The 13,168-nt window shown below is 38.1% G+C and overlaps 1 protein-coding gene across 4 annotated transcripts in view; it reads left to right on the top strand.

Moving 5' to 3' along the window:
• FSTL5 (follistatin like 5) overlaps positions 1-12,924 on the top strand; it is a 596,568-nt gene extending 583,644 nt beyond the window's left edge. For all 4 annotated transcript variants that reach the window (XM_059697754.1, XM_059697753.1, XM_059697752.1 and 1 more), the window contains one exon: positions 10,384-12,924. In XM_059697754.1, coding sequence (XP_059553737.1) covers positions 10,384-11,086 — 703 coding nt within the window. In that variant the 3' untranslated portion in view covers positions 11,087-12,924. The remainder of the gene's footprint in view (positions 1-10,383) is intronic.
• The last annotated feature ends 244 nt before the right edge of the window (positions 12,925-13,168 follow it).

The following is a 13,168-nucleotide window of genomic DNA, read 5'->3' as shown; positions in this document are numbered from 1 at the left end:
TTGTGTGTTCTCTAAGAAGATGGAGGCTTTCTTTCCAGCTCTCCCCTTTTATTTCCGAGCCCTCACCAGGATTGCCTTGAGTGGCTCCTGCATGGAAAAATTGGCTTTTTCTAGCATGCACCTCCAAACCCTTTCAGCCTCTACCTCTTACCCAGCTCTAAACTGCTTCCGCACTTTGAGATGGTTCTTACAGCAGCCCCCCACTTCTGGTACCAGTTTCTGTTTTAATCAGTTCAGCCTGTTTTAACAAAAGACCTTAGACTGTGTGCCTAAAACAACAGAAATTTGTTTTAAGTGGAGGCTAGATGTCAGAGATCAGTGGCCAGCACGTGGGGTACTATGAGGACCCTCATCCTTGCTTGCACACTGCCGTTTTCTTGCTGTCTCCTGACATTGCAGAGGGAGTGTGATAACCTCTCTCACTTCTCTTTTTATAAAGGCACTAATCTCATTCATGAGGGCTTTACCCTTATGGTCTAATTTCCTCCCAAAGGGCCCACCTCAAATACCATCACATTGCGCTTTAGGACTTCAATATATACATTTGGCATGAGGAGGAGAGAGGGTATAAATATTCACTACATAGCAGTTATTTAAAATATTTTACCAGAAGTAAGAAAATGCTATTTAAAGAAAAATTTATCTCAGGTAAAAATCCTATGTAATAAAAGCCTAATATACTAAGTGTCTGGTCGCCCAGTTGTCCATTCAACCAATCAAAGAGTAATATGCTAATGACATGCTAAGGCCGCTCAACTGCTTGCTATGATATGCACTGGCCACCAGGGGGCAGAGACTCTGACCAGTAGGTTAGCTTGCTGCTGGGGTCTGGCTGATCAGGATTAAACAAGATGGGCCTGACAAGCCCTGGAGCCCTCCTGCAGTCCCTCCCCAGCTGGCCAACCTCCTGCATCCCTCCCTGGCCCTGATCATGCACCAGTGGGGTCCCTCGGCCTGGCCTGCACCCTCTTGCACTCTGGGACCCCCCAGGGGATGTCAGAGAACCAGTTTCAGCCCAATCCTGCAGACTAGGCTGAGGGACCCCACTGGTGCACGAATTTGTGCACCAGGCCTCTAGTAAATAAATAAATAAATAAATAAATAAATAATCAAGAATTTTCCTTTTTCCAGCATGTAAGTACACAATTTTTCTTTATGAAGTGTCAAATGATCCCAATTAGAAACTAAATGTGTATTTTATAACCCTCACTCCACATATCTTTGTATATTCAGTAGACTTGAGATATTCAGACTTTTTGGCCAGGGAAATCTGTTCTTGATGTTTTGAATTTTATCCCCAGATTCACACTACACCCTTCTCTACCATGCTTGCTGTCCCAGAGAGCTGAGTAATATGGCTTCTGGTTGGTTTGGCAATGAGAAGCCTGACTAGAGATTTGTATGATGAAGGAAAATGGGACTGGCATCTATAAACCCCATCCCCCAACTTGCCTGCTGATTTATGGGAGACTAACTGTTTCTTGAGATCAAACATCATAGCTCCTCCTAAGAGACACCTCCCGGCGTAGCTCCTTCCTCCCAGGGCACAGCAGGGACAACAGCCTTATTATTACTTTCCTCATATTACAGCACTATCCCTTGCGAACAATTCCTATTTCTCTGTAAACAGTCTTTTTATTGTATCCTCTTTGACTCATTCTAATTGGAATTTATTTTCTTTCTGGATCCAGACTAATATAAGCTCTGTCTTCAAGTGAAAGCTTAGCATAACAAAATGTGAACTAGTAGCTAAAATAGGGATGTAGCTATAACCATCACTTCTCTAATCTTTGAAGATGTTCTCTAAACATTCTTTAAAAGTCAGGGTATCCAATTATAGGTACCCACTACTTGATTGTAATTACCTTAAGAGTAGGGATTTTTTATTCCCTTTCCACTTCCTTTATAAGGTTTTACAAAGTACACTGAACATACTAGGTTGTGAATAATTACTGAATTTTGTCACATAGAATCCAATTCATGCCAAACCTGGTTCCTTATAGAAATTTTTCTTCATCCATTATTTCTGTTTTGCAGGTATACAATGGACACTTAGATAATATTTCTGAGCAATTAATAGATTCAAATTTGTCCTTGCCTATGTTTTACCTTCATTTCCTCTGTCCACCTCAGTACTCAAATTATTTTCCATTCTTCTACTGACTAACTCTGTTTCTGCTACATGACCTCTGATTCACTTATCTACTTCTTGATAAAACACAGCCTAATCAGAAAAATGGGTGAGATCAGGGAGGCTGATATTTTCAGATTTTCATGAATCTGAAAACTAAGTTAAAAAGAGCAACCAGTTTTTTAAATGGCATTTTAAGGCATAGTTGTCAGTCTTTTCCCTAAGCTCTTACACTCTTTGAAAAGAGATAAAGAACTTTGGTATTTGAAATATGGTTGGTTGTAAACAGATGCTCCTCGACTTACAATGGGATTATACCTGGATAAATCCATTAAAAGTTCAAAATGTCATCAGTCAAAAATGCATTTAACACTGCACAATAGAGCACTGGTTGTTTACCCTTGTAACTGCACAGCCGATTGGAATCTGCGTTTCACTGTAGCTGCCCAGCACCGAGGAGTGTCATACCACATGTTGTTAGCCCGGAAAAGATCCAAATTCAAAATCAAAGTATGGTTTCTACCGAGTGCATGTGGTTTGTACCATTGTAAAGTGGAAAAAATCTTATGTGGAACCATTGACAGTCAGGGTATATGTATATGGTGTGTACAGAATTCTTAATCTGCTTTTCTGTATGTGCAGTTAATCACTAGAAGGGACAGAGCTTTGGACACTATATTAATTCTGTAAAGCAATTAGACATTCTGAATATACTATAATTAAACTATGCCTTCATGCCTCAATTTTCTCTATAAGAAACAAAGTCCCCACATATCAAAGGGATAGGATACCAAAATGGGAGAACTTAGGGAATTTAGTGTTCACAAACACATTCTCCTTCTTTTTTATTTTTATTTAGAAAAAATAAATCTAAAAATGAAAGTAAGAAAGAAGTAATGTAGCTAAAATCTTTAATATAGAATTTCTATAATATAAAAGTCAGGTAAGAGGGTGTCCTCTGACATCGTAGCTTTTTCAACCTATGTTTGAAAAGAGAAAACATCCAAGTACTATCATTTCTCAAACACATCTAAGCATTAAGACTATTCAGAAAGTGTCCTTGCTCTAAGTTTAAATCTTTACTAAATGTGTCAATTCTGTTTCTCTGGGCTGCCCCTCTCCTGTGTATGGATGTGACCACTCTTTATGAACAGGTATGTTTTACTGAGCTATTTATGTGAAGTTCAGATAAAACTAAATCCTCTGGTACTTGAGTAGGAACAGCATTCAATCTTACAAGGGTCAGTCCAGGATAATAGAAAACAACTAAATATAAAGGGATTCATAAACTAGTGAATGATGGCTCATGTCAGATTTATGGTTTGTGTCTATGAAAACTCTGTCAGCTATAACACAGTGGAAGATGCCATTTCAAGAGCCCATTGTATGTGTGGGTTTATATAGTACTAATGTGTGTGGGGGTTATAATTTTAATTTGTTACCCAATTAGCATGTATCTTCCAATTGGAAAAACAAGATACTTATAATGCAATTAGTAAAACAAGATATTAATAATCCTTCCCACTGTTATTTATGAAACACTAACTACTTGACCCTAGATTTGAATATAGATTTTCACAAGTGATATTTCAATACAACTAATTCCTTAGGTTGTTCATATTCTTTTTTCTGGAATTTTATTTCAAAGAATATGGTTTCTACAAGTGAGACATAAGAAATGCTTGGGGAAATGTTTTTTAGATGTAGATTGCAGCAATGTTGTTTTTATAACAGGATAGAGTGTCGGCTAATCCTATGCTCAAATACACCCAATCTCCACTCACTACTTCCCATTTGCATCCATTAATATACGTGGAAAGACTTGTTTTAAAATCTGGGGAAGTGCAGATGATAGGATTTGAATTAAGAAATAATGTAGGAATGGAGAAGTAGCACATGGCACCTGCCCCAGCTTCTAATATGGGGATTGACCCTCAGTGGTTAAATATTAAAAGTCAGTGGTAATGAAAACTCACCGGTAAGAATCTATGGGGGACCCTGGGGGCAGGCAGTATTACATTAAGACTCAAGAGATAAAATAGTTGTTATTCTGCAAATCTTACAGGGTTCTTTCACTCCAACCTTTGGGGTATCATAAAGGTCATTGAATGCAATTATGAGATTCCTTCATTAGCATATCAGGTGATATATTTGAAAGCAGAACAGGGGTGGAACAATATGGCAGATGCCTTGGGGTGACAGTGACTGGAAAACTGGGGACTCTGTGTGACCAGACCCATCTGGGGACTAAGTGAGAGTGTTATGGGCGAGACATGAGACCTCGGTTCTTGTCTTCTTGAAGGAAAGATTTCAATCAAAAGAGAAAGTGTTTAGAAAAGCAAGCAAGAATTTATTGACCACAGCAAAAATATACTTAGGACAGTGAAATAAGGAAGAGCATAGAATAAGTAATAGGACGTGCAGGAGGCAGCTGATCCGTGATTCTCTCTCATTGTTGATGTTTCTATCTCTTCCTCTCCCTTCCTATCTGAAATCAATGAAAATATATTTTTTTTAAAAAGAATAAGCAACAGGAGAGCCTAAGTCAGGAAAAAAAAGGGGCTTTGGGCACAGGTTCAGGGTGTTAGCCTGGAATGAGCTACTACTGCCCATTGCTCTTCTGGTTGCAAGTCGCATGAGGTCCTGTAGCAGTTCGGGGTTATATGCTGTAGGAGGAAGGAGCAGGGGAAGGGAATGGCATGGGTATGCTCCCTGCGGGGCGGGAGAACACACAGGGACCTTAATTTTCAGTAGTTTTAAAGGCTGGGCATTTACTAGTAGGGGAGGTCTTGGGGGCAGAGCAATAGAATATTCACCAGCTTTATGCTGATATACCAAAATGAGATTTATTCTCTTAATTTATCTGCCCTTGGGTGTGGCTGTCAAATGGCTCTCGATTAGATTCCTGTTTTCTATCCCTGGGTAGGGTGATTTAAGCTATTGATCCTCTGGTTGGGGAGAAGAAGTATAAACCATTTACTCTTAAGTATCCTTGGTTTAGGGAAGATAGGATTTACTAGGTGGCTGCAACCTGCTGTTTAACTATCAGTCTCAATTTCCCTGTTCAGCTTGTTTTGGAATTTTCCTAGTTGTTACTATTCTATAACACTAACACTGTGGGAGATTTGATCATTGGCTAAGATGTGGACAGAGCATAGATCCTGTTGTCACAAGTGAGAGCAAAATTTTAAAATAAGTGAATTCTATTGACTAATGTTGCATTTAGGAATGGGAAAAGGCAGCCACATTTGAGTAACACTATATGTTTATTTTTAACATTGCGGGAATACTAGCTAATAAGAAAAAATGGTAATTTTTTCCCATCCATGGATTATAATAATAATATGCCCATGGTTGTAACATAGGGAATATTTTATTTGGTTCATAATGGGGAAATGGTACTGTTGTGGGCAGTGGGGACAGCATCAGGTGTCTGACTGGTGGGGTCAGACCAGACCTGAGTTCAGCAACCTCGGTACTAAGTGAATATTGATTTGGAAAATCACATAGAAGAGGTAATTCATAGAAGAAATGGGCTTGGGAAACAAGTTCTAGAGGTAAAGGAGGGACCCTGGAAGCTGAGGAGTGAGGAAGGGAGAGGTGATGTAGCCGGGAAGGGAAAGGCTTGGGCACGCTTCCAGGAGAGGGAGCGTGTGAGGGGTCCCCATGCTAAGGGTTCTAAGGGTGGAGATGTTCGGGGAGGACCCTGGAGAAGATCTCAGTAGAATATTCAGCAGCTTTCCAGGTGTGCCCTTTCAGGGTCTAGGTCTCCACTGATTGACTGGTCAGCACCAGGACAGGGGTCATTATTCAATGCACCTGGTTCTGAGGTCAGCCGAGGGGGTCAGTTGTCTGGTTTTGCTGCTTTCTCTGGACCAGGAGCTGAAATACATCCGAGGCCTCCATGTTATTTCTAGGGAGGAACAGTCCGGGGGGTCTAAACCACATGACCAGAGATATGCTAAGGGAGGAAAGGTCAGCCTAGGGCAGTGATGGCGAACCTTTTGAGCTCGGTGTGTCAGCATTTTGAAAAACCCTAACTTAACTCTGGTGCCGTGTCACATATAGAAATTTTTTGATCTTTGCAACCATAGTAAAACAAAGACATATTTTTAATATTCATTTTATATATTTAAATGCCATTTAACAAAGAAAAATCAACCAAAAAAATGAGTTCGCGTGTCACCTCTGACATGCGTGTCATAGGTTCGCCATCACTGGCCTAGGGGGTGAGGTGCTTCCCCTACAGTGATCCCCTGCTAGGCATCTAGGGCTTTTCACCCTGGTGACCTTCAGTACCTGGCCCATCACCCTTGCTCTGTTCATTCTGTCTAACTGCTTACCACACTACTACTTAAGGTATAAAGCAGTGACAAGTTTTATTTATTGAGGATCTACTATTTGGCTGATAGTCAACATACATTTACTCTCATCCTCGAAGCAAGCTTGTCTTGTTATCCTCCTCCTGCTGATGAGAAAATAGAAACTCATGGAAGTCAAGGACATTATGTAAGGTCACATATATTTAAAAAATGCCTGGCCGACGTGGCTCAGTGGTCAAGCATTGACCTAAGAACCAGGAGGCCACAGTCCCATTCCCAGTCAGGGCACATGCCTGTGTTGGGGGCTGGGTCCCTAGTGTGGGGTGTGAGGAGGCACACAATCAAAGATTCTCTCTCATCATTGATGTTCCTATCTCTTTATCCCTCCTCCTTCCCCTCTCTCTCTCTCTCTCTCTCTCTCTCAAAAACAAACAAACAAAAAAACCAATTAAAAACAAACTAAAAAAACTGGATCATGAAACTAAATCAACCTAGATTGAAAGCCTTTACTTCATCAAAAACAAGTTCTCTGTGTATGAATCATTTCAGATTCTCATGAGAGTAAATGTATGTTGACTATGAAAAGAGTAATTAAATTTGAGCCTTTTTATAAACTTTATAATAAACTATTTTTGCTGTAGGTGGTGGGAGAGACACTAGGGGTCTGACTGGTGGGAGGGGTCAGACCAAACCTGGGTTCAGCAACCTCTCGGCACTTGTGTTCTGTCCAGGAAAGAATTCAGATCCAAGACCCAACCCAACAAAAAGAGAACATTTATTTGGTAAATTAGGGGTAGAAGAAATGGGCTTAGGAAACAAGATATAGAGGTAAAGGAGGCCCCTTAGAGCGTGGGAGTAAGGAAGCTAATGGAAGCGTGCCTGGGGCAGGGAGGCAGAGGGGTCAGGGGAAAACACAGTTGTGCCTCCTGGAGGGAGAGCCACTGGATCTTCAATCCTAAGAGTTTTTAGGGTGGAGATTTTAGGGGAAGTCCCAGGGGAAGGTCTTAATAGATTATTCAGCAGCTTTCCTCATGTGTCCTTTCAGGTTGTGGTCTCCACTGAGTGATTGATCAGCCCCCGGGCAGGGAGTCATTATTTATTACAGCTGGTCCTGACCTCAGCCTTGGCTGGTTGTGTTGCCGTCTGGGCCTGGAGCTGAAATGGAACTGAGGCCTGGATGTTTTCTCTAGGGAGGAAAAGTCAGGGGGTCCAAACCTAATGACCAGTGATATGCTAGGTGCTAGGGGAGGAAAGGTCACCCTGAGGCGAGGCCTCACCCAACCATTGATTGTCCCTTGCTAGGTACCTCGGCTTTCCATACTGAAGACCTTCTGTACCTGGCCCATCATCCTTGCTCTGCTTATGTCTGTTTAATTGTCTACAACATTTTTTTTCCCTAAGCATTCAGAAAAAGAAAATAATTGGAGGAAAAAATGCTATCACCCTGCTCACCAAATCTAGCAACAAATCCAAGCAATGCCACCCGAGTGACAGTCACACTTCATTACTTGAGATTTTTTTTCTAGTAAAATGATTTCAAGAATAACTTTTAACTCACATCTCTTAATCTGCAACCTCTTATACACATTCTGATAAATATTAGACAAACTATGTTAAACTTTGTACTATGCAGAATTTTATTATACTAAGCAGGCATGAAAGTTGAGAGCCCTGTAAATATTAATCACAGACTAATGAACAGTGGGAGATTTCCGAATATCAATCTGTACTAGAGGGAAATTTTGAATTAGAGACACCACTTCCTACCCAATAAATCAGTGGTGAAAAATTGAAGGCATTCTCGTGCATCAGGCTATTAGCTAGATCTCCAGTCCTAAAGTAGCAGGCAGTGCCTGTACCAAAGTAGATGTGATTTTATCACCCCACGTGTAGCTTTTGCATTTTTAACGGGACCATTTTTAAAATTTTAATTACCTCCAAAAGAAGCTGGATTGTATCACCACTTGAGTGCATTCTTTAGTATCAGAGTTAAAATAGTTCAAGAGTAGTTAGAGCTTGTCTCCTTTATTCTTCCTCATTAGCATTCAAAAACCATTGCCCAAAGGGACTGGAAAACTCAAGGTTAAGAGGAGAACTGAAATGCCAAAACTTGATTGGCTTATTGCTTTTATTAAATGTGCATATTACTGCTTGTGCCTCTGAGCACATTTACAATGTATAACAGAAAAAAGACAATATATTTGATCATAATTCATAATTTCATAAATGATAGACACAATCATATATCTACACACCTACAAATTTGTAATGACTGTCCATTCATTGATGGGATAGCATTCATTTTCCATAGCCAGAGTTAATTATTTATTAATACAAGTATGAGAGGAGATAATGATATTTAGGATTTTATGTTTCTTGATGCTGACAGAAAGAATGGGATTCAGTTTTCAGTTTGAATTTTTTCTTAAATTCTTTAATATTTAGGTAGCATTTATAACCTTCAGTGTGCATTAATACTTCAATGGGAACATTTAGAAGTAATTGTTAATATGTTTCTTCATTCCGTTGTCATCAGGACAAAATTTTATCTTTAATACTTATGGTATGAGCTATGCTCACTGAAGACACACAGTTATTAAGGACACAGGAAAAGAGTAAGTTCCAGATATAAGCCAGAAATAGTAAATGGCATTTTAAAATACTGCAAGTAAATATGGAAAAAATAATAGTTACTAAATTAAGTAGTAGTATAGCATAATGCTATAATTAAGCATTAGTCACTAACAGTTTTCAATTTTTATCACTCAAAATTTCTACTCATTATAAGCAGGGGAATTATGTTGTTCTTCAATATATTCCCAGTGCTATGTGTTGAGCAGTTGCTCAGTACATATATGACATCTTAATAAAGGATAATTTTTTTTAAAAAATTAAATATATTTTATATATTTTGAATATGATTAGAAAGTGCTTTACTCAATATTACTAATAAAAATAAAAGCCCTTCACATTTCTAGTGGCCAATATGTAATTTGTATATAATATTGCATAGTAGTTTCTATCTTATTTTATCTTATTTAACTTACTTATTTTTGGTAGGAAGCCACCAATGGTATAGGTAAGGGTTTCAAAATATGTTTACCCTTGCCATAGGGATTTTGATCATTTCAGCCAGTATTCAGAAGAAACACTTGTAAAAGCATTAATGCAATTAAAGATGTCCTCAAAAACATTTTTAATTATTTAATTTTTAATTGAATTTGATAGAAAAATGCCCCAAATCTCCAAAGTTCATTATTGTTCAATATAAGACAACCAATTCAATGCAGGTATATCATTAAAAACAATAACAATATAAACATGGCAAGGGTGAAAAATGTAACTAGTATTTAAAGTGTATAATAAAACAAGTGTTAAGATCATAGAGGTGATCAAGGTGATTCTAAAATGTAATATACAGATCTAATAGTTCTGTATCAAAAAATAATAAATCCACATCTATTAACATAGTCCTTTGAGGTTAATTAAAATGCAAAAGATACAGATAATTATTTAAATAGTTATGTGTCAGAGTTACTAGGAGATCATAAGGAGTAAATGGAGTGAAATAGATATATAGTCAAGCCTTTTATCGCAGTTAACCAAGCTTGTTCAATATCAAAGGTCTAGAGACATACAAAATAACATTTACTTTTTTTAGCCTCTTTTGTTGCAATTAACTAGATATACTACTTTTCATTATTTTGGTTTCTACAGCATGGATTATAATTGTTTGGCTGTAATGGCCTAGAGTAAGGAGGATGGAAGCACAATTTAAAGGTGAACTCGGAGACAATTAAGAAACAAATTGCTGCACAGCCTGGCAGTGAACACCTGGACTTGTGATGGCCCTTCCCACTGTCCACGATGCTTCTTTTCATGGTAGCCAGTCTTCATTTTCCTGACTAACTTCAGTTTTTCTTTTTTCAGGTTTGGATTTATTCTTCATAAAGATGAAGCTGCGCTACAAAAAATTGACCTTGAGACCATGTCATACATCAAGACAATTAACTTGAAGATTTATAAGTGTGTTCCTCAATCGCTGGCATATACACACCTGGGAGGATACTACTTCGTTGGCTGCAAGCCAGACAGCACCGGAGCAATTCCGCCACAGCTCATAGTGGACAGTGTAACCGACTCAGTCATTGGATTCAATAGTGATGTGACGGGCACTCCCTATGTGTCTCCAGATGGACACTATCTTGTCAGCATTAATGACGTGAAAGGTCTTGTGAGGGTCCAGTACATTACCATCAGAGGCGAAATCCAGGAGGCTTTTGATATTCACACGAATCTGCACATATCTGACCTGGCCTTTCAGCCGTCCTTTACAGAAGCCCATCAGTACAACATCTACGGGAGCTCCGGCACTCAGACAGACGTCCTCTTTGTGGAGCTCTCCTCTGGAAAGGTCAAGATGATAAAGAGCCTGAAGGAGCCACTCAAGGCCGAAGAGTGGCCCTGGAACCGGAAGAACAGGCAAATCCAGGACAGTGGCTTGTTTGGGCAATACCTGATGACACCTTCCAAGGACTCTCTCTTTATACTAGATGGACGACTCAATAAGCTAAACTGTGAGATCACTGAAGTTGGAAAAGGAAATACAGTTATTTGGGTTGGAGATGCCTAGGAGCCCTATTAGATAATTATTGAATGAAGAGTTTTCCAGTACATTGCACTTAAGTCATTGTTTAAATTTACAGTTTAATTTTTTCAAGTTTATCTCCTACTCATACTCAAGTTAACTCGATTGTCCCAAACAAAATGGATTTTTTTTTTGGGGGGGGGGAATACACAATTAGTCATATCAGTTGATTAGAAATTTTTAACACATTATTTAATAAGAAAATATATTAATCACAAGACTCAAATCTATGATTATGTTTTAAGCCAACAAAATAGGAATTTAACTACTTAAAAAAATAACTCAACTGCAGGGAATTTCAAATGACTTTCAGCCCCATTTTATGTTAAGGGTGGTTTATCTGTTTTTCTTCTGTCCTTTTTTGGTATGCTTATACCAGAAATAAAAGGTATTGGGGAAACTTAAAATTCTTAAAATACTCTGTCCCATTCACTGTTTAAAATCTTTTGTGCCTTGAGGGAATGTCACAAGAGGGAAAGGAAGGGTAAAAGCTGCATACGGAACACTCATCACTATAAATCTCTTGTCATTAAAAGAGAAATGTTTAACATCTCTTGCACTAAATCCTGCCTTCAGTTATTTGTTTAATGGAATTTCATTTGGAGGCAAAAGTCAGCCTTAGGTTCTATACAGGTGACAAAACTCTATTTGACACTCACTGTATAATCTGCAGCTTGCTATGGAAAATGGGGAAGGAAGGAGGAAAAAAAAATCATTATGGTAAAATGTTTGCAATGTATTCTCTACTCATCTTGCTTTCAATTACTAGAGTGCATTATGTTCATAGTGCAAGTTTGTCTGGGATGTCAACTGCTTACAAACGTTTATTAATAGTAAAATAGATTTTTTTTCATGTAGTCCAGTGTTGCATCAGCAGGAACTCTCATTTCTTAAAGAAGAAGCATTATTTTTGTCTGCTTAGAGTAAAACATGTAGGAAAATTAACACCAGAGAGTAAAAAGCTGGCTAGAGAACTGATGAATATTAGTATTTTAGGAGAATTAGTTTAAAAATTGGAAATGAGGGGATAACTCCACAGTGGTGAGTAAAAATGTATGTCACCATTGCCTTTACTATTTACATATAACCCATCAAAAACTTCATTCTTTAACAACTTTCCTAAGTGACTTCTGTTAAACTCCTACGTCACCCTTAAATGACCCACTCACTAATTCTGTGCTGTAGTTCAGAACCTAACTAATCTTATTTGAGGCACTGCATAGAAGTAAAAAAATAAAAATAAAAAATCCATTTTTAAAGGTAAAAATAAGGCCAGTAGAAGTGGATTAAAACTAGAGAGTTGGTTTATTGAAATAAGCAGATCATTATCTAGGCTTAAAGTAATAGCTTACATGTTTTGAGAACCTTTTACTTACTTTTGCTTTGTTGCTGCTAAAAATGCTAATGGGCTGTTGAAATGACCTCCATATACTGAAGGTAATCCAATAAGGTCTTTTTTAAATACAAATTTTACTCAAGTTTAAATTGTGTAAAACTGCTTAGAAACCTGAAATTTTATAGTGTGTAATATCTTATGTGTATATAGCATCCTGAACTGTGTGATACAGTAGATTTCTTCTTAGCTTAAGGAAACATTATGGGAGGTAGATTTAATAAACAACAAAATCAGCTTATGTTTCTACTTATCTGCTTTCCTTTCTAGCAATTTCCTCCCTTGTGAACCTGAACCATATTAAGTGTCTGTTCCTAATGATTTAATGTAAGTCTGTCTCACCCATCCTTCTTTGGTAGCTTACACCATGTGGATGCTCCATCTATAGACATTGCTTGATAAAAGGAGAATAAACTTCTTACCTTTTAAACTTTGAGAGTTCAGTCAATGCTTTCATGTGCATACCAATGTTTTGTGTGTTCTCCCATTGATTCAAACACATGCTGGTGCTCCCCATTATTTTGAAAGTGATGGGATGGAGTAGAAAGCATGTGAAGTGAGATCAAATAAGAAAAGACAATTTAGTTTGCCTTTTTATAAACAATTCTAAGTTGCAATTTCTCTTCGTATTCAATGTTTAAAGCAAGGAACTTATCATTTTTCAAGTCTCTATT

This window comes from Myotis daubentonii, chromosome 5, assembly GCF_963259705.1.
Source record: "Myotis daubentonii chromosome 5, mMyoDau2.1, whole genome shotgun sequence".
Taxonomy (NCBI): domain Eukaryota; kingdom Metazoa; phylum Chordata; class Mammalia; order Chiroptera; family Vespertilionidae; genus Myotis; species Myotis daubentonii.
The sequence above is the reverse complement of the archived record's forward strand: the minus strand, read 5'-3'. Positions and strand labels throughout refer to the sequence as shown.